This window comes from Eleginops maclovinus, chromosome 13 (genome assembly GCF_036324505.1).
Source record: "Eleginops maclovinus isolate JMC-PN-2008 ecotype Puerto Natales chromosome 13, JC_Emac_rtc_rv5, whole genome shotgun sequence".
NCBI classification, from domain to species: Eukaryota; Metazoa; Chordata; class Actinopteri; order Perciformes; family Eleginopidae; genus Eleginops; species Eleginops maclovinus.
Genome location: NC_086361.1, coordinates 11,587,294 through 11,609,469, shown reverse-complemented (window position 1 = coordinate 11,609,469; position 22,176 = coordinate 11,587,294). Strand labels below are relative to the sequence as shown.

Here is a 22,176-nt window from a genome sequence, read left to right as displayed (position 1 = left end):
TCAGTAAATACAATACATTCATATTGCAAAGTTCGTATTAGCCAATTCTCAACAAGTAAAAAATAAACTCTACTACATACTCTGAAGCAGTTACACTCAATGATATACTTCTCCTGGTTGAAAAGGTGAAAATCATTAACGTTTACATTTTTTCTGTGTTTCCATAGCACCACCAAGGGCTAGAAGACATCAGCCCCTCTGAAGAGGTGACAGATATGGAGGATAATGAAGAGGAGGACCTGGGAGTCTTGGACGACCAGCGGAGCATCATCCTCCACCTGCTCTCACAGCTCAAACTGGGCATGGACCTCACACGGGTAAGTCAATATAACTGGGTATACAGTAGAACTACATAAATAAACTGTGCAGGCTCATGACGATAAGGTATTCTGGTCATAAATGGGATTTTGTTGAGCCGTAAAATGGTTTCCTCTCAAATCTTTGGCGTTTTATAGGTGGTGTTGCCTACCTTCATTTTGGAAAAGCGGTCACTCCTGGAGATGTACGCCAACTTCATGGCCCACCCTGAAATGTTCCTGTCGATCACAGCTGGGACCACGGCCGAGGACCGGATAGTCCGTTTTGTCGAGTACTACCTGACCGCCTTCCACGAAGGGCGGAAAGGTGCCGTGGCCAAGAAGCCCTATAACCCCGTGCTGGGGGAGACCTTCCACTGTTCCTGGGAAGTGCCTCGGGACAAAGTCAAACCTTTGGTCAGATCGAACCAGGGGTCCTCCTGGGAGCCAAGCAGGGGCCCCAACAACGCACAGCAGGGAGCTGATTCACCAGGGGACTGCTACACAGTCCGGTTTGTGGCCGAGCAGGTGTCCCATCATCCACCTGTGTCTGGATTTTACTGCGAGTGCCGGGAGAAGAGCATGTGCGTCAACGCCCACGTATGGACCAAGAGCAAGTTCATGGGAATGTCTATAGGAGTGTCCATGGTGGGGGAAGGTGAGCTAATCCACAACAGGACCTTTCTGTAACAGTTTTAAACAGTAATATAAAAGCAGTTCTGTTAGCCTTCAAACCAAAACATGCTGCCATTAAATTTAGCTCCCCTTTGTAACATTAGTAGCAGAAGGAACAAAAGGTCAAAAAGGTTTTTTTCTGCTGTAAAAAGTCTCACTTTACAGTCGGAGACCGTCACAGCCTCCTGTCCTGACTGGAAGACCGGCTGCATGTCACTTATCAGAATTTATGTCATAGTTTTTACGAAAAAGGTATATCAAGACCCCTACAGAGTGTGAGGCCGCTCCCATGGCAGTCAATAACCCAGTCCTCTCTTTCAGCATCATTACACCATGTACAGTCCGCTGCTGGAGATGAGTCACCCTGATAATAACACAGGAAGTCCTTGAGCACAATCGACTGTTTCTGGACACCTAAACTGATCCAGTCAGACGTAACAGCTTTCTCAGGCTTCACTGTCCCCCCGACCGGCTGCGAGATGCTGCCTATTAGAGCACATTTTGACCCTCACCCTGGGAACTATTGATTGCTGGATATTCTTTTGCAAGGGCTGCAACCCTGATAGCAGTTGATACAGGACTTTATGAATAGCCTGGACTTCACTGATTGGCAGCGAGTCAGCAACAGAGAGAGCTCCAGCAGCTGATGCAGCCAGATTGATGGGTTTTGATTGGACCTGTACAACATTGTGATTAGGGCTCAGGTTGGTCCTTTTCAATCATCACAGGTTTGATGCTCACTTTTCATCGGTCATTCTGTGGCTTAAAGTAGAATGACTAATAGCTACACAAACTAAAGGCCGATATGGTCAGATATGATGCATGAAAGTTACTTCAATCAAGTGAACATTGTTCATTTATGTTATCTATTCTTTAAAACCGTTGTCAGTAACTAAGTATTATCATTACCTGACAATACTTAGTGACATTTAATTTCCATTTACAGTGACATTTCTAATGACCTTTACTAATGATGCAGCTTTGGAGGTGCTGGTTGGTGGATTTTGTTACCTTTTGGACTAATGACTGCTTATAAGTATTGCACAGTTAGTTCACTTATTGGTTTGCTTAAAAGAGTCTTAAAGCCTTGAGTTTGCCATGTTTTTTTGGTGGATCTTTTTCTTTGGAACTGTGGAGTCGCTGCCTGCTTGTTTTTGGAGAGAATGCAAGTTTAGAGCAATTCCCAGGTAGAATTATGAATGCAGGACTTACTTGAAAGAGTATTGTTCACAGATTGGTTGCTCCTTCTGGATTCTTTTCTATAGGCTTATCTGGTATTGAGGCTTGCAGGGTGATATACTGATACAGTTTATCATACATCACACCTAAAGGCTTTTTGTCACCACACTGTTGCCACACAGAGTTTATCTTTGTGCGCATTTTGGTGGGAAACATGTGATCATGACAAACAGTAAGACAAACATCTCATGGGCTTCAGAGATGTTGTGTATTACATTATAAAACTGAATGACACAGATGATGCCGGTGTTGACCATGTGTAAAGAATTATGGACTCGAGAGCTGTAAACACAAACAGCCCCAAGAAGATATTAACTATTGCTGAGTATTTTGCTTTACATAGTATAGAAAACATTTGGCCTCTTGCTGCCTTCATTGTGGTTACAAAAATAAACTGCTTTTATTGCGTATATACAAGATACGAAAACTCGAGCAAGAAGTGCTTAACTTTATTTCTTACATAATATTAACGGCATGCAGGAGCACACTGCCTGCTCTTTTGAATGAATGTTTATGTAGAACCTTTGGTTTCTGTATGCCAGTTTACCGCCTGCTGTGTTTTAAAAGTGCATAATGAAAATCATGCCGATAACTGGCAGGGAAAAAATAATCTTGAATTGAATTAGTGGTAATTGTTCCAACATCTGATTATACAGTCAGACAGAGAGACGCAGTGTGCAGGGTAATCTGCTAGTTCGACATACCTCAGCTAATTGTTACCAGACCACATTTAGTCATTAGTTCACCATAACCAGGTGCACTCTCAATGTTTTACAGGAGAAAAACCTCTCACTAACAGGATGTTATCTCTGATTATCTTGCGCTTTAGTGCATTTCTACTCCCATCATTCATCTAAAGATTGCCTTTATCCTCTTCTGTTTCTTCTTCTTGGCTCTCAGGGGTCCTTTGTCTCCTGGAGCATGACGAGGAGTATGTGTTCACGCTCCCCTGTGCCTACGCCCGTTCTATCCTCACCGTGCCCTGGGTGGAGCTGGGGGGCAAAGTCTCCATCAACTGTGTCAAGAGCGGCTACTCTGCCACCGTCACCTTTCACACCAAGCCTTTCTACGGAGGGAAGGTACACAGGTCAGTGTTCTCTCCGGCCTGCCCTAAACACTACATCTCACTCTCACAGCAGACACCTCAGGCTGAGGTCTGTTATTTAACTATTTTATTATATATAAAATAGTTAAATATTTGTAAGAATGTTATTGTATTAAATAATCACTAACAACGTACACACAAGATATACTATACTAGATATACTATAGTATAGAATGTTGAAAATATATTTGGAAAAAAAAAGTTCTATACCATTTTGTTATTTCTTCACACATCAATGTGAGAAATCTCTTAATGAGGGCACAGCCAATTTAACTGTAAAAAACTAAACAATAAATTGAGCCAAATCTTTCACAGCATACATTTTATTATCTTTTTACTATGACTTTTAATTCATTAATTAATCTCCCCATTAATTTAGGAGAAGAAGAACATCTTTAGCTAGTGATTGTGAGCAAGTTTAATTTATATCGTTTTGTATTTCATTTATCAAAACAAAAAAACGAACGAAAAGAATGAAGCTATAAATGTGACGTACAGAACAATTCCCAACGACAATGTCTCTGTTTTGCTGACTCAGAGTGACGGCCGAGGTCAAACACAACCCGACCAACACCATCGTGTGCAAAGCTCAGGGCGAGTGGAATGGCACTCTGGAGTTCACTTACAGCAGCGGAGAAACCAAAGTGATTGACACGACCAAACTCCCAGTCACCAGGAAGAAGCTGCGGCCTGTGGAGAAACAGGGGAGGACAGAATCCAGGTGAAATATTAATGCGATTCTCCAAGAAGTAGGGTACTGCTAGATATGGCCGGAGGTGGGAGAAGTACTCACATCTTGTACTTAAGTAAATGTACTGTTCTCCAGCCACCTCTGGATATAGCAGATATTAAATGCTCATACATGTTCTTGTTGTGTGTTTTGATTTTGCTTTTAGGCGGTTATGGCATCATGTGACCAAATCGCTAAAGGACGGGAACATCGACAAGGCCACGGAGCATAAACACCAGCTGGAGGAGCGACAGAGAGGAGATGAGAGGCAGAGAACAGCTGACAACAAACCCTGGACACCCAAATACTTCACTAAAGAGGTAAAGTGGAGGGGGATAGACAACGCTGTGATATAAGGCTTGGCAGTAGCAAGGGGTCGTCACTCAGGAGGCACGTGGCTGGGACAGGCTTGTGGTTGCAATGGTTTCTGGCTGATGAAGTTTTTGAAGTCCAGTATCTGCATTTGGTGTAGGAAAAGGAGCAAAAAAGTATTTACTGTGGTTAACAGTATGATTTCTGCCAATATCTGCTGCTAGCGTTTTGGTTATTTTTAGGCTGCCATTTTGAATATTCTAACGTAATACAAAGAATTAATTATGAAGCTGAATGTTGTGGTATTTTAATCAAATATGAAATACGTATGCTGAATTATTATTATTATTATTTGTATTTTTAGAGTATCAAGTTTAATAGCCCGTTTCTGTATTTGATTGTATTTTCCTTTGTCCACATTTTTTAGATCTTTGCATTACATAGCTTCTTAGTATCAAAATTCGGTGGTCATTTTTAAATAGTTCATTTACCAAAATTACAAACATCATAGATACTTTTTCACTTTCCTCTTTTCATTCTCACATATGCAGGGAGAAGGTTGGATCTACAACAGCCCACTGTGGAAGTCTACCTGACAGCAGATCAGTGGTCTCTACTGACAGACAATAACAGAGATTCCTCTCCACACTGAGGTCAGAGGTCAAGTGAAGGGAGCCGTGACCTTCAGACCTGAGCTGCAGACTCTGTGACACCATGGAGACTCATAAAGGAAACAAGCAAGGTGCCAAAGCGATTTCCACTGTTATAACCAAGATGATGGTTGGATCTCTTGGGACTATAGTAGGTTTTATATACAGTTAATAGTATTAATATCAAAGTAGAGTATTTCTATTTTACACCTTGCCAAGGCCTTTTTTTGCACACGCACTGTAATGAAGTTTGCCACTGGTGTTTTATTTAGTTGTTTTTTGTTCCGGACATTGTAATTGTTGTGTTCTGAGCTTTTAGTCTGTAACGCAGCGTTAGAATGAGTGGATACAAGTTCCCTGTAACACATAATACTGTAGCTGTAAAGAGTTGTTATAAAGCACTTTTATCATAGAAATATATTTAATATTTTATATCTATAGCTTTTACTAATCAGGGTGGTCTTTTAAAAGCTTTACAGGAAGTAAGAACACCTAACCATGTTAAAATGAGATGCGAATAAAGAGTAACATGTACTGCATTAGGTTAAATGTTAGTATATATTATCATTCAGTTCATAACAGCGAGCTTCTAGAAGGTAAAGGATTGTTTTGTCTGCACTCTGAATGTATCTGGGCACATTTTAAAGGCTTCTTTTCCATCTTGTACTGTCTGTTACACATGCTCTTTGTGTTTTTATATTTGCTCCATTTAAAATATTTCACCCATCGAGTGAGACGCCTCTGCAAAACAGACGCTTTCCATTACTACCTCTCTAATTCGGCTATTTCAGCCATTAGTCACTTTTTATCGTCCTTCTTCAAAACAGTAAATACTTGTTTGTTTGTTGCAAAATGCTCCTGGGTCCTCTTATCTTTTTTTTTTGTATTCATGCCCCAAACATGGCACTTGTGTAATTAGGCAGCCCGTGCCTCTTGAAGTTAATCCTTCTCCACAGGTCGCCCGTGGTGATGAATATGGATGAAGCGGCTTGCAGAAACCCACAACCATGTTCTCACATCTGGGGTTCGCTGGGAGGTTGCCTCTGTGAAGATGAGAGGATAATCCAGCAGAATAACAATCACTGGGAACTGTTGGAGAAAAAGGGAAACATGTTGGGTCATAATACCGTGGTAATCACTTTCTCTCACGTATGACTCAAAGCGTGTGGGCGGCGTGCGTTAATCATGTATTTCTCATTAACTCTCATTACATTCCCTGCTTGATTTACCAGGTGATTTTTCACTTACATACTCAAGAAGTAATACAATTTTAAAGCCAGGTGAAATAACCAGATGCCTACTTTGTGATAAAAGAATATCCCTGCAACCATTTAATAAACATGTCATCTACAGCGAGCTCATTCCTGTTTTATGACCCTGACGTGACACTAACAAGCAGTTTGTTGCTATGAGAGTCTCCAGAATTCACTTTGATTGTGGCTGAAGGAAAGAGTGAATTAATGAAACCCGTCTCCTTTTTTGTTTTTAAATAAACAGGTATTCTCATGTCCTGAATGTATATCTGTTCTGCAATAATCAATGTGATTATTGTTAAACTGTAAACCGTTCCTTGTTTAATCCACCGGTGGAGGACCAATGAAACATTTCATCTGTCATTACAAAGGTCAAAGCAGGAACTTGGTTGTGATCATTTTTTTTTAAATAAATGTGCCATGGCAGTCATTGACTCACTCAGGTTTATGCCTTTGTCGCCCAGCTCCAAACAGAACCATTTGAAAAGATAACTTTACCCTCAAATAGAGCTTGAAGGGGGAATGTACCTTTATCATTCTTCGGTCAAATTTGAATAATGATCTTTTTTCACCCAACACAACAAATCAAACTCTAACAACAAAAACACAAACGTAACTTTTATAAATCTGTGACCTCAAGTGTTGCTATCCAAAAACCTTATTTACCTGACAACTAAATCATCCAAATCTGACCCGGAGAGAACATTGGTACAGGACATAGCAATAACATATTCTAGGTAGCTTTGAGGCTCAAACTGAACAAGAGTTTGACCTTTTTTTTTATTAACACCAAGAGGCCCTTTACTATTCTCTGGACCACCATAGATGAAAAAACCTTTAGACACCTCCCAAATCAAATGAAAAGTTAATTTGTTTTCTTGTGTTTATGCAGCTGTTTGAAGCACTGTTTCAATAGAGAAAGAGAATGCTATTTTGGGTCAAATTACACCCCAAAATAATAAAGAACTGGGGAAGAGTGTAACCTGGAAACATAAGTATGCTATATTGAATCCTGCAACCAGTTTCAAACTAATGTTCAATGTCTGGAAGATTATCCCTAACATTAAATGTACCTGATAGCACGATCAAATTATTCTCATTACGGAGCACTAAACAGCATGCTCACATGGCACCAGGTTAGCCAAATGGAAAATTAACATCCAATATTAGAAATCTAAATGTGATGTGCTAAAGGTTAACACATTAGCAGGAACAGCCTGAATTGATGAACGTCTAAACGTTTAAAGGACTTTTTTTTTGTATTATATTGCTGGAAGTGTATCTGGGACCACTTTGGTGTAAAGGGACATTTTTCCATCGTACTCGATTTAGTCTACAGGCACATTGGACTACAACTTTTTCTATATAATTCTTTACATTTTAGGGAGCATTAGCATTACAAATGGTAAATCAGGTCTTTTGGACCCCTCAAAGTGCTTTACATACGAGTCCTCCACCCATTCACACCTCATTCATGGACAGCAGTTGGCCATGCCATCGGGAGCAACTCGGGGTCCAGTATCTCTCTCAATGATACATCGACATGATGACTGCACGGGCTTGGATAGAACCAATGACCTTCATGTTGAAACACGACCGCATTCCCTCGCAGCCACAGGCGGGATTCTAGCCTGGTTATACACTCTTAATACTTGTTAGAGATACATTTACCTCCAAATACATTTTCTAACTAATATTTCCCCAAGTCACCTTGTGACAACCAAACTCATCACCAACTATGTCCGTGTGTGAGAGGTAAATCATTCTACATAAACACTGTTGCAGATTCTGAAGCAAATGTCTTCTTCCAAAGAAAAATGCTGCCATCAAGTGGTTGGCTTTGTGTTCACCTGGGTTACTCATCAGCTCTGCACCGGAACAACATCTGTACACTGAGTGAACTGTACATTAATAATCCTGATTAATGTTCAAAAGGACTTAATACAGAAACTCGTCAATAACAACAACGTACACACATTTTCATTAAAGTGTATATTTAAAGATGGCTGAACAGAAACATGTAGAGATGTAAACTTTGAAGGTGAGGGAGGGATTTCATCAAACAAATGGTGTAAGGACAGACGGCACTGAGCTACTAAGAAACGAGTAAACTTAGTAGAGGAAGAACCGCTCTGCCGCTGCTAATTGACACGAAATGAAAACATAAGAGGGCGACAAACTGTACATCACATTAAGGCTTGGTCTGAGATCTCTCCTCTCTTGACAAATGAGAAATAGGAAGGACAGGACTCAGTTTTAGGCGTTCGTGTGACTGAATAAAAATGTGGCATTGTGTCAAAAGTCTGAAATGTGACACTCAAGTTTCAGAGATGATCAGAGAAAAAAAGAACAAAGCGATTCAGACATTTTCTTTTAAAAGTGTAAAAAAAACAAACAGCCTATACTAATAAAAACCACCTTTCTGTGAGACGTGACAGAACAATGACGCGTTAGCCTTTTGATGTGTCACTTGATAAAAAATGAAAAAAGTTACTGAAGCGTGCGCATACAGAAACACCTGTAGTCTTTACAACAGACACAAAAACAGTGCAGTGCCCGCAGGATCAGAGGTCAAAGGGTACGGCTCCTTAGAGCTGTGTCCAAACTTTAAAGCACCGAATATGGCTGAAACAATTGAATTAATATGTCAACTGAAAGAAAATTGAACATCTTTTTTTATATTGTATTAGCATTTAAGAAAACTAACAGCTGCAGCTTTGTAAATGATTTATTTGGTTTGCCTCGTCTTTATGTTTCAATTAGTTTGCAGTTCTACGATATACTCACATTATTTATTATACACCAGCTACACACATTAATATTTCTAGAATTTTAATTTGTCAATCGTGCATTAATTTTACACATGAAACAATGTTATTATTATGATTTCATTTCATTTTGCACACACCAAATTTGTTTTGCAGATTGTGAATGCAGTGTTTCAAAGACATGGGTGTATGCTAGATGTATAGTGTCTATTCATAGCACTGTTCAGGGTGCATCATGGGAATTGTAGGATGCAGTGTGATGATCAAATGCTTCTTATTTCAGCTTCTTCAAGCAACCTTGCTGTGTTGGTATTTTTAAATATTTTCAGGGTTATGGGCAGTTGATCAGGAAAACAATGCAGAAATCCCCTTGGGTTCTGGGAAACTCACATTTGATATACTAAACAACTAACTGAGGAAATAATAAGCAGATAAAATGATGAAAATAATCCTTCTTTGCAGCCCAATTGTTTATTGGATAATTTGAGAAATTGTGTTGTGTGAATTAACCAAACCATTTTAGATGTGTATGCAGGAGGAAATTAGGACACAGCTCTAAGGAAGCACGAAGAGCCACCGCAGTCACAGACGGTGATGAGTGGCTCCTGACCCGTGTCCTCTTCTCTAGTCTTGGTTTCAGTGCCTGTGTGCTAACCACCCCTTCACAGTTCACCAGTCGATACCAAAGCCTCAGTCTGGTGTAACTCAACCTGCCGCTGTGAGATATGCTGAGCTGAAAGAAAAACTAACAGAGTCACGAAGGACCGAAGCGATGGTGACCGGCGATGAGGCACTAGGCTTTGCACGTTAAACTAGAGAGCTCCCTCTGCAGGAAGGGAAGCCTAATTCATTATCACTACTTTTTACACACAGTTGCTTGCTTCCGTCTTTAAAAACCCTAGCAGCAGAAATGTACAATCTATGCAATTCATGAAAAAAGGGGGATGTGAAGGGGAACATTGTAAAAGTTCACATTCATTCTTCCAACAAAATCTCAAGCCCCTTTGTACAAGAATTATTGCATTCACTGTTCTATTTGCTGTCATACAAAACAAAAAAAGAATCAACAGAACTATCACATAAAGAACTTAAGAGAAAAACTGACAACTGCATATTTTAAAATCACCACAATAATCCAATATATTATCATCCTTTTAGACTTAGTCTTTACATAACATATTTACACGTTAAGCCAATTTGTTTTCTAAAGAATTTGTTGAAAAAGAAGGTTGGGGAGCCAGGCAGACATAAAGGAGAGGACGATGATAAAAAGGCTAATATTACAGATGGGCTGTGCCAGACGGTTGCGTTCCTCCATACCGCATACTGTCCTCTGTACACGTGTCAGGAACATTCCTCAGCTTTCACTCCCGCGCGTCCTCACTCTCAGTAATGAGGTCACATGTGCCATGGAGCAAGGTCGATGGGTCTTTGGTGCAAATGTTCCCAGTGTTCTCTCGTTTTCACCTCCTCACACCCCCGATCCCTGCACTGATAAGCAGTTAATTAAACGTACCACACAAATTTAAATCGACGCCGAAACCAAGCAGAGCAGCCCTATGCCTCGCCACACATTCAAGTACAAAGTAATAAAACCAAACAAAAACAACAAAGAAAAAAAACAGGGAAAACAAAAAGCAAGACAAAGATCCTAAGGATAAAAACGGACAACAGTTCTGGAGCTAGCCAGAGATTACACTTCCTCAACACACGGGGGCGCTCTAATGAGAAGCGCTGGAGACCAAGTTCCAGATAAATGGCCCCTGTATTCTTCTTCATTGGTTGTTGGAGGTTTTCTTCGCAGTTGTTTTGTTTGTTTTCCTAGAAGAGTTCATCGTCACCATTATTTTTTTTGCAGTTTCTTGCCTTTCCTCAGAGCAAGCTTGTTCTTGATGTGTCCACGCTTCCTCTTGGCAGTCTGGGTGAAGGGACAGAAGGAAAAAAACATGAAATCTAAAAGGCAGACTTTTGAACAGTTGTTTATTATTATATATATTTGTTAAAGAGCAGCAACAACAGACACACAGTGTTCCCTAAGTTTATGAAAGGGGGAGTTGGGTCTCTTCCCAATTAAAAAGATACAATTTACCATCATTAGGGGTTATTGCTATTAGTACCACATCTGTGTACAGAACAACAGTTTGGAAAGGTAAGGTAGATTATAAATTAAAGCACCTAAAATGTTGCATAAAAACTAGCAAAAGAAGTCCACTTGGGACCATCTCAAACCATTAGATCAAAAAAAGATCCTTTGGTTCATTTCTCTCCAATTTCATTTACATAATTCAACTTAAGTGGTTCCCCAAAAGGCCTGTGCCTTATAAACGGTCGGGATAACAATTATAAGAAGAATTATAAGATATATATTTCATAAGCTGCTCCCAGCGCATAGTCTGTATTATAAATAATGATATTATTCTCCAAGGAAAACCATTTCCCTGCATTTTATTTTGGTCATCTGTCCTCTAGAGCAACATAAGCAGTGAAATTCAGGGCAGCATCATTGCATCTTTCCAAAACCGAAAGGCATGAATTCAGTATTTTTAAAGCAATAAAACAGGAAGTGTCCCGTTACCTTTTTGGAGGTGTACTTCTGCTTGGACACCACACTACGCAGCTTGTGCTCCAGCGGCTCCCGGTTGTCCAGCTTCTTCACCTTGTAGATCCTCACCAGCCAGTGCTCCGAGGTGAACGCCTCCTCCAGGTGCTTGAACTTGATGTCCTTGTTGCCGATCTCGGCGTTGCGTGTTCGGTCGAAGCCGGGAGGCGTCCGGAAGTCCAGCTGGGAGACGAAAAAACTTGTCACTGGATTTGTTGTGCAATTGTTTTCAAGAAATAGTTATTGAAACGTCAGTAAAAAAAAAAGGTTAGCTAAACTAGCCCTGTCTACAGAAATCAAAGTAAAAATAGTGTTGCACAATTTATCGATGTACATTTGAGTTTTTATTAGGATTAAATAAACAAGATAAGGTTTATTTAGTGTGCCCTACTTTTGGACAGAACCAGGTGAGCTTGCCTTCTGTCCTTATGCTAAGCTAAGGTCACTAGCTGCTAGTTGTCACTATATTTAAGTAGCATCAGAAGTTACACTCAACAAAAATGACAAAAAGAAAACCAAAAGCCTCACGCTCACAGCCCAGCCTCCACCCTTTGGCCACTATGGCATTACACTCACAGCATGATGTTCCTGTTCTTCTGCTCTAACAGTCCTCACTGTGTCCTTCCTACATGTTCCTAGCATCACCTCCTCTCAAAGCTACACGCTACCTTCCTTCTGTTGTAATTTGTCTTTTTAGTATTCACTCTCACTCCCCCTTTGTGTTCCACGTTCCCATCTACAGGACACCTTGGCATTTCGTTTATGCCTTCAGGCTGCTCCAGAGGACACAGAGTGGGAAATATGAAACCATTTTAGTCACAATGGTTGTGCGTCTTGCTGTTCAACTTGTCATTTCATTGTCAGGAAAGAGAGATACACACATTCTTTTTATTTTGCCAATATAATGTCCACAGCCTGGTTGTATTTACTACATACTTTATAGTACGTATGTATTATGCAATGTCAGTATAATCCTTTAATCTCCTCGCCCTGCTACAAGCAGCATCCACAACTATCTATTATTGTCCTGTTCCTGTTGTCATCTAAGCCTCAGTTTCCCCTTGTCACATCCTGTTTCCGTAACCCTAATCTATCCCTCCTACTCTCCATTTCTTTTTCCCTCCCTTCTGTCCTTCATCTCCTTCTATGCCTCAGTCTCTGCACCTATTTCCCCCGTGACAGTGCTGTGAGCCACACACAGCTCTGGCAGTCGGTCTCTGGATAGTGGCTGCATTGATTCTCCCCTCTCTGCTGAGCTGTTGGCCGGGCCTCATCTGCAGTGGGGATGCAAGCACCTGGCGAGAAGGATTCCTCTCATCTCTCCTCTTCTGCCTTCCAGAAGTAGCCGTGGCACATGTGAAAGCTTCCACCAATCCTTCATACTCTGCCTCCATCCCATTTACCCCCAAACACCCATCTCTATCAACCTCAGAAGCCCTCCAAGACATCCTCTTCCTCCTGTCTGTCAGCAGCCTCTGCTTTTAAGATACAGTAGCGAGAAGTTGTACACCTTTGGTGGTGGCAGCTGCTTGTTATCCTCTGGTAAAGCCACATGCTGCAAAGAAATATCTAGCAGTAGTATGTTTTCTTCTTTGCCAATGGCAGCTGCTTGTTACTTTCTGATCTTTGCACAAAGCTGGGAGACATTATTGATGCCTAGGAAGTGGATCCCCATAAAACCTCTTTGAATTTGGAGTTTCTCCCTGACCTGCACAGTTGTTTCAAATGTTTCTTTTCCATAAAGGGGAATAATGTTTGATGGGAAAGTTTCTTCTTACCTGCATTTCACCAAATCGGTAATACGACATCTTGTACATGAGGCAGTTGAGCAGAGTTGGTGAACCGGCTTTGTCCACTCTGAACTCTCCCTGAGGGGTGAAGTAGTCGCTCTCCTAGAAGGGACAAGAAGAAAGTATGGGAGGATACGGTCAGTGGGATAAACCCACAATACGAAACACACACCATGCACGAATACACCGTGGTCATTTACAGTTCACTTTATTAACAGAGGGTACAGCTCAGGTTTGCTTTTAGCCAGCACTGAACCTTTGTTGTCAGGATTTTATATGTGGAATATATTTGATTTCAGCTGTTTGTGTTCTAGAGTCGACTGCCCTACACTGAGAAAGATAGTCCAAATGTAGCTTTGCAATGTAGTACAACGTATGTAAATCTATCTTCTCCTAAACCAGTGTTTGTGATGGTACTTGTGTATGACTGTTTTAAGATGAATGATCTTTAGAGGTGATCGATGGTACATAGTGGTGGATTTGCAACTAGCCGCATTTCCTTGTTTCTCTGAAAAACCTGAATCTTGAATACATGTAAGTAAACCTGCAGAAATAGTTTTGTGACTGCTACCTGAATGGGGACAACCTTGAAAATTGGGATTTTCTCACAATAAAAACTAAAGTTGCAATCCAGTGTTAGCCTTTAAGTCGCAGGAAACAAGCCAGGTAGGCCTCACAGTGGTCTGAACAGAGTCTGTCTGTGAGCACCATTATAGAGTGTGTAAGAGTGAAGAGAGCTACATTGATCTCACTGCTGTGTACGAGTTCCTGGAGAAAAGCTGCAGTGGCAGGCAGGTCAGACACTCACCCTGATGTCCTTGGGGTGCTCTCCCTCTGCTATCCTCACCATCCACAGGAACTTGTTTATATCGTCACCTGAGTAACCGATAACACCTCCGAAGATGATCAGCACGTAGTCCACATCCAGTGACCTCATGATCTGGTAGGCTGCACTCTCGTTGGAAGACATGGCTTTCCCCACCTAAAAAAGGCAAAACAGAGCGACACGTCGTACTTTGATTGGAGCTTCTTCCGTTTACAAGACAGGATGCTTCAATACAGCAATAGGAAAGGAGAATAAGAAGGATTTGTTAAAGAGACATCAATCCTTTTTTTCTCTGTAATTACATTTCCTGTGGACAGATGCTAAAGAGAACCGGCAGCAGGTAGAAAGCAAGAGAGACCAAACTACAGAGCCTTCGCAATTTAACTAAAAGACAAAACTTTCGACTGCATTTGGCAGCAGAGAGATAAAACACATAAATCAAACCCACTGAATCTCAAAACAATTAACTGCAATTCCCATACAGTGTAGATTCCATGGGAATAATTTGAACAAACAAGATTATTTGGCTTGTTGGAAGGAGCGGTTTTATGCTACATAAAAATAAATAAATCACTGGAGCTTGTTAATCATCTAGAGGCTGCTTTTAGCATGTGAATGAATCAAAACAGAGAGAAAGCAAAAGGGAAGAATTCAACTAGCATGAGAGAAACAGACAGAAGGCTCACCAGTGCTATGTGGCTGTTGTTCCATGTGTTATTGTCTACTAGTGTGGTCCTGTTGGCCATGCCCGCTATCTGGTATCCGTAGTCCCACCACGACATGACGCGAACATGCTCGTCTGTGTTCTGCCTCAGCCAGTAGTACGCCTCCCTGAAGTCATCCAGGATGTTGCGGGTCCTAACAAAGAGTGGGGTTGACAGGTAAAAGGGTTGACAGGCATATACATGTAGCTGCGGATACAATTAATAATTCAGTCAAGACTTTCAGAAGGGCAACAAGAGCTGGAAATAGACCACCCATGCATAATAAAAACGAGGGTTAAAAAACAGCTCACACTCTGAACACTCATGTCCTGAATTTACCTTTGAGGAGCAGGAGCCGACATAAAGCCAAACAACCAATTAACTTTAGGTATGGTAATCATGTCATATCCGTGTGTGTGATATATGCGTGACTGTGTGCGAGAGAACAGAGCAGAGTGACAGCTCCCAGTTGCACAGCTGAAACCATTGTCTGAGAGCTGCCGTGGCAGCATTAATATATGCATGAGGACTTGCAACCACCATTTTAGTGGTGTCCTTCAATATTTCCTCCCCGATGCTTGAGAGAATTATTAAGCCTGTAAAGAATCTCAGAGAGAATAATAGATCAGCTTTTTTTGTAGATTCAGAGATGGTCCACAGATGTTTTCTGTGACCCGCAAACTCTAAGTAAAGCGATCATCTTAAAGCTCATAGGTGCACATATCAATATTTCCACAAAGCGCTTATGAAATATAAATGTGCTGCCTCTATCGTGCTGCTCTGTGTGTTCGTGCACACTCACACGTGCGCTCATTTGAATGCAAGCTTGAGTAATCCATCTTTTCTGTATTTTTTTTTAACATCTAACATCAGCTGAAGTGTGTGTGCATGTGTAATTCGTACCCGTCGTGGTTGTAGGAGGCGAGCACCACGCTGGGGCTGGAGTAGGCGTTGCTGGTGACCCATGTGCAGTGGACGGCGAACATCATGAGCAGCATCAGCATGAGCATGGTGACGATGGACTTGATGTTTGGACCCAGACCCTCCTCTGCCTTCTCCTGCTCCGACACATGTTTGCGCACCTTACCCGCCTGCAGGGGGAGACACACACTTATGATGGACGGCCGAGTCTGTAGCATTCCAGAGAGATGAATTATTGAGCGGAATAAATTATTGAATAAACTAATTGAGCAAAGTATCTTACAGCAGCCTCGTGTTTGCGGTGCTGTATGATGCATCACTAAGGACTGTGAGATGGACCTTGTGATGAGTTAATATCACTTCACACCAGCAGCAGAGAATTGTTAGGGCAATAAAAACTCTGGAGAGGAGGAAATCTGCATGATTGGAACATTTGTCTTTACTAACACCTCCAACTACTCGCTCTCACCCCTTAATTGTGAGGGAGGAGGGATGTAGATAAAACATGACATTCAAATACGGCCAAGAAGCGAGATGGACCGACTCAACACTGGAAGGACCGTACAGACTGACTTGTTTTTAGTGAGTGTATGTGTACATGTGTCTTGTCACGATACACAGTTTATGTTATCTGTTTTCAGACATGTTTTGTCAATGAGATCTCGAGCTTAGAGAGACTTCCTGTATAGATAAAGATTAACCAACTCTCTGTAATTAATATTGAGACAAAATGGACATAGCCATGAACATGAGGTTGATAGAACAGCTAAGATGGCGCCGTGGACGACTGCTTCGATGCTATGGTGCGCTCTCGCCACTATAAAATACAATTTCTCCACTTTAAGATACAATACACAGTATTTTGCCATACATTAATTATAAGTGTTATTTTTAGCTTTTAAGGTCCTCTGTATATTTCAATGTGGTGTTTATACTTGTCTTAAGCATTTTCTTTTTTAATGCTGAATAGTTTCTTAAAAATACTTTTTATTATCTTTATATTTTTACAACTTATTTTCTTAGAGTGTTTATGATCAGACACCAAATCTAATTCATGTATGTGTGAAGTTAGCTGGCAATAAACTTGATCCTGCTGCCTGCTGAAACGTACAAAAGTCTCAACTGTATCTGTAGATTTCATTGTAAACATTGTTTATAGCATTATTTTATAATAAGTATGATAAGATGCATTTGAGGTTTTCCCTTAAGCTTTGTGCAATCTTAATGCAGAATGTATTCATGACCTTAAAACCCTTTGTTTTGAAAGCTAGTTTATGTCAGTTTGTTCTGTTCTATTGTTCCTCTATTTTAGCAACAACTATCTCAATGTGTATCACATAGTTTGTGTTACGCAGCTTGTATCAACATCAAAGCTCCCAAGTGTCCATCACTGCATTTTTCCATGGATGCAGAGCAGCAATAATCTGTAACAAGCCTTGTCACCACACGCAGGTGTCCGACATTGATTTGTCCTACACCGTTCTAAAAGATGGATATTTGTGGGAAGCACAGTGATGTGATTACAAGGTGGACTTGAATAGACAAAGCCACAGTTTGGCTCAGCAGTAACAGCAGTCGGATCAACATTCAACAAAGTGAGACAGCTAAAATGATGGCAACGGCCTCCAACAGTTGCTGCTGAATCACAGTTGAATCACACTTTAGCCAAACTGGCGAGCTAAACTGTTGAGGAGTGGGGAAAGCTGACAAACATGAGAATGATACATTCAAAAGGTGTAAAAGTCAATAAGGAACTCAAGGTCGCCTTTAGGTGTTTGATGGAAATTTGGATCATTCTCTCCTGTCCTGACCTTGTCGTAAAGATTCCCAGAATTCCTCTTGTCGTCCTCGTCGCTGCTGTCTTCAGCTGGGGGTTTCTCTCTCTTTGTGTCGTCTCCCATGTAATGCTCAAAGACGCTGGAGAAAGCCACCGCAGACAGCATGCACACCACCGGGGTCAGCGTCAGCATCAGGCGCACCATCACACCGGCAAAATACACCGCGCTGATGGCATACAGGGCCACTGGATGGGAGCAGAAATAGAAGGTGGGTCGGAGAGAGGGAGCACAAAATATAGAAAGGTCAGTCAAGGACAAAGACGGTGTGTATGTAAAGGACAGAGGGAATTGGGCCGAGTGTGAAAAGGAGATAAAGACATGAAAAAGAGAAAATGAGTTGTAACGCAGCATAATCACCGGCTCTGCAGAGGTTAAACCCTAAATGGAGAGAGCGCTGGCTGCTTTCCGTCCTTGAAGAGTGAACACCCGGCTCAACAGGTGCATGGCTAATCAATAGCTGTAATTGGCTGATTAAGTCTGAGGGAGAAACCGGTCGGGCTGCTGGAGGGCTGAATCTGAGCGCTTAAAGGTTTTCTGCCCTTGATCTCGGCTGTCTCACTCCGTAAACAGAAACGTTTGTTTAAGATGATTGGGCTTTTTTTACGTTCCCCTTGATGCTTTTCTGTCTGGTTTCTAGCTTTACAACGCTGGTCAACCTTGCTACTAATAAAAACTGACTTCACAGAAATTGATGAAAGCTGACCCGACAACATATCTTAATGACATTTTCAGCTGATAAATAAAGGTGAGCAAATTGATACATGTAAATACATTTTAGCGTATGAATGGGCTACTGCGCAAGTAAGCAGTATATTTTTAGCATTTTATAGGCAACTTATAATTATGGCTTATAATTATTGTTTATATTTACACTATGTCTAAATAAAGACTAACGACTAGTTAAGTCACGGTCGATTCGTTGCCCTTCATCAGCAGGACTGCAGTTTTATCTTTTTTCTTAATCAACCACACCTTTTTTGAAATCTCCCTTGCTCTGAAAGTATCTTAAGGTAGGCTAAGCTAGGACTCCTGGGTAGAAAAAGTAACGGTAAGTATTCTCAAAAATGTGTCAACACGGCCGTGTATGATGTACCATTTACAAAAAATGCATGTTAACTAAGCCTTCTGTTTATTGAGCGGATAAATGGCTCAATTATTTGCCAGTCTTTTCAATTCATGCTGAGATGAAAATGAATGTCAAAGCGTGGAAGTTCGCAATAACTGAGCTTTTAATAAAATGCTCCTACCAAACACTCGTTCATCATTGATGTTCTTGATACAGAACCAAAGGCCTGCTGGGAAGGTGCACACCAGGATGTGGAGGTCGAAGAAGAAGGAGACCCAGGTGGTCGGCTGGTGCTCTGACACAGAGGCTATGATGGGGATGTGGATCTTAGCATAGCTGGAAACAGAGGGAGGGGAAGCACGAGTCAGACAGGATGTAATTCATGTTGGGTTGAGTCCATTGGGAGTGTTGAGACAAATTGTACAATAGATCCTCATGATTAACTGCAGAGTTATGGGCAAAAGAAGATAATTTACCTCCCTGCATGCTTATGATAAAATATGGACACATTTAGCACTGAGAGTAATCTTTTTTTTTTTCTTCCTGAGCAGTGTGTCCCCTTTTATTCATTACGGGCTTTTACACAGCAGTTTCTATAAGTTTCAAATACTTCTCTAAAAGTGCTTTGTGATTACAGCTGGGAAAGAGAAAACACACAACACATTAAGGAATTAGTATCAGCCTCCAGAGGGGGAAAACTATCCCATACGGCTTCAGTCAGCAAACAAAAGGAGGGGGGGGGGAGAGAATTGATTGGGTGTGCTGGAATACCAAACATGTTGCAGTGCATTTGGAGAACACGGGGTGCCTGGTGCTGTTTGGAAGGAAGACAATAGTTCAACACAGAGCCTGTGCTGCACAGTTTCCCCCTCTGGGATTGTACAGGGGGGGGTTTACAGACGGCTTTGAAAACACACTTGATTGAACAAGTTTTCCATCGACGGTGAGAGTGTGAAGGTCAGCAGATCTTACCCGGTGTCCCAGAGAGAGTAGAAACGACCACTCCACGGAGCAATGTATCCTGAGGAAAGAAAAGATCTGTTTATTCATTCATTCATTCGAGAATACAGGGCCTGCTGGTAGGGGGGCAGGAAGCTGAATAATGTTTATATAGACCAGGAAAAACAATTTAAAAATACTCATTAGAATGTCCTTTGCTACAACCAAACATAATTATTTATAAAGGAAACTCTACCCAACTGTGCAGCTTTGAATAAATAAAATGGCAAACACCATCTGACCCAAAGGCCTAGAAAATGTGTACAAGTAGCAACGTTTGCCTAAGGATAAAATAATGGATGTCTAAAATATAGTTTTAATATTCGCTGTGTGAAACCAAACTGAAATATTCTGCATAATGTGGGAACGCGCTGCTTGAACTTGGGTTGCGATCTTACTAATTTCTCTAACACAATATATAATAAAGACTAAATAGTCAACAAAAAAAAGGTAAAGTGAGGTAATAAAAATCCTTCGTTATTTTAATGCACCCTGTGTATCACCTAATTATTTATTTGCACTTGCAGTAAGATACACATGGACGAGTTCAAGGCAGCACGATTTACATCCTGTCGTCGGTTAGACGCTCACGCTACTCTGATTGAAAATAACAGAGGAAATAGTTTTTTTTCGAGCCTTTACAAACCTCCTATATAACCCAGCAGCCGCTTTGTATTGACCAAGAGGACCCTGGTAGAGAGCATGTCAAAGCTTTAAATGTATTCTATTGACGGTACTTAATTACTGAAATTGACTTGTTTATAAATGTAACTGAAACCATTTAAGCTGCAAATTAGACCGCACAGGGCATTTTATGTGCGCATACAAATGTCTTATTTTGGTAAGGCTTTGATGTGGAATACATTTCAGCTCTGAACTGTTGCCTAGGGGCTCTCACACACACTAAGATGTGTGCACAGACACAAACATAAACAAAAGCCTGAGCCCCATATTACACATTTAGTGGCAGGTTTGCACCAACATGCAGCTGGATCCTGTCCTTTGAAGCTCTTTGGAAGAGATTGTTTCTTAAGCATTTATGATGAAATAAGCACCAGAGAAAAAAACATTTTAAATAAGATGTCAGAACCGAAGCAGTCATGAAAAAGTAATAAAAATGAAATGAGGATATATTTTGAGAGGTTATTTAAAGGATGACACTGATTTAAGCAATCAATACTTGGCTCCGAGTTCAATATACTGAGGAAACCCACCAGGCTTCTGAGTTGCAGAGATTTGTAAGAGATGCAAAAGTCTAATAGACCAGAGAATCACATGCGCAGTTTCACTAGAAAACTGGCATATTCCCAAACAGCCACCGACTCCCACTGCTCAATTCAGATGGCTGACACATCACAGCGTTTACCAGACGTCCAGTTGAATTCAGACTCTCTCACGAGACTTCTGCATACGCATGAGTGGCCAATGAGCTCTAAAGCAGGCAGGCAAAATATCTGAGGACGCCAAATATTACCCGAGATGTAATGTGACACTATCGTTTTGCACAAAAGGCCTGGCTGTAGTTTTTACATAATCTGGAGTGACAGAAAGTGAGATTGTTGTTTGAGGCAAGTAAATAATCTGCTGCCTTAATTAAGGTGAGAAAACCAATTTATCATGTTGGGTTAAAAAAAGCCCCATGCTTTATTTAGGCTCATTACAGACTGAATGTGTGCATACACAGCCTAAGGGGATCAGAGAGCGCTCTTTTTCCTTCACATATTAGCTTTCCTGGGACCAGTCTGAGGTAATGAACCACTACTGTAGATAGGGAGAGCAAATCAAGTGCTAAAAGAGCCAAAAGATGGTATGCTTTGTCAACTTGAATTTGAACACTTCAGCAGGAGACAGATAGAATCAATAAATAGCAAGGAGGCAACATTTCAAAGGTCTGCAACCTTGTGGCCACAAATGCAGGCCAGGCTGAAAACAATAGAGAGAAACCTTGACTGGGGACAAAGTTCAGCCGGCTTGCTGTGCGCATCGGGGTTCAACCAGGCCAGTCAAAAACAACATACAACTCCAGAAAAGGGCCCTCGATAGAGCACTGTCTTCCACCACTGCTCCACAGTCCTACACCTTGCAAAGCTGCCGCTTCCCTATCTGTTTATATTTGCTTATCATGTGCCTTCCGGGTTTCATTTTCTGACGAACCAAACACTGATTAGCGGCCCACTGGGGAGGCTTGCAGGTCAGACCAATGGGGGATAGTATATAAACATGCTGTAACTTTTGGCTAAATAAGAAAAACACAATCTAAAATGGCTGAACTCCCAGATCTGGAAAAGCATCATTAAATCGAGTCAACTGATCCTTCAACAAAATGCTATTGGTCCACAAAATCCCAGCCAAATCAAGGATAATTCATTCCATTTGTAAGAATAGCAAAAACAAATCATTAGAAA

General features: G+C 41.1%; 2 protein-coding genes across 3 annotated transcripts in view; one reads left to right on the top strand and one right to left on the bottom strand.

Annotated features, from left to right (window-relative positions):
- LOC134875271 (oxysterol-binding protein-related protein 10) overlaps nucleotides 1-6,690 on the top strand; it is a 58,187-nt gene extending 51,497 nt beyond the window's left edge. For both annotated transcript variants that reach the window (XM_063899772.1, XM_063899771.1), the window contains 6 exons: nucleotides 168-317; nucleotides 456-954; nucleotides 3,111-3,297; nucleotides 3,854-4,036; nucleotides 4,212-4,365; nucleotides 4,909-6,690. In XM_063899772.1, the coding sequence (XP_063755842.1) occupies nucleotides 168-317; nucleotides 456-954; nucleotides 3,111-3,297; nucleotides 3,854-4,036; nucleotides 4,212-4,365; nucleotides 4,909-4,953 (1,218 nt within the window). In that variant the 3' untranslated portion in view covers nucleotides 4,954-6,690. The remainder of the gene's footprint in view (nucleotides 1-167; nucleotides 318-455; nucleotides 955-3,110; nucleotides 3,298-3,853; nucleotides 4,037-4,211; nucleotides 4,366-4,908) is intronic.
- Nucleotides 6,691-8,237: 1,547 nt separating this feature from the next.
- Nucleotides 8,238-22,176, bottom strand: part of LOC134874878 (dolichyl-diphosphooligosaccharide--protein glycosyltransferase subunit STT3B) — a 71,011-nt gene continuing 57,072 nt past the window's right edge. The window contains exons 8-16 of the mRNA XM_063899116.1: nucleotides 19,745-19,793; nucleotides 18,954-19,108; nucleotides 17,680-17,891; nucleotides 15,851-16,038; nucleotides 14,930-15,101; nucleotides 14,226-14,399; nucleotides 13,406-13,519; nucleotides 11,604-11,810; nucleotides 8,238-10,946 (exon numbers count right to left, since the gene is read on the bottom strand). Coding sequence (XP_063755186.1) covers nucleotides 10,872-10,946; nucleotides 11,604-11,810; nucleotides 13,406-13,519; nucleotides 14,226-14,399; nucleotides 14,930-15,101; nucleotides 15,851-16,038; nucleotides 17,680-17,891; nucleotides 18,954-19,108; nucleotides 19,745-19,793 — 1,346 coding nt within the window. The 3' untranslated portion in view covers nucleotides 8,238-10,871. The remainder of the gene's footprint in view (nucleotides 10,947-11,603; nucleotides 11,811-13,405; nucleotides 13,520-14,225; nucleotides 14,400-14,929; nucleotides 15,102-15,850; nucleotides 16,039-17,679; nucleotides 17,892-18,953; nucleotides 19,109-19,744; nucleotides 19,794-22,176) is intronic.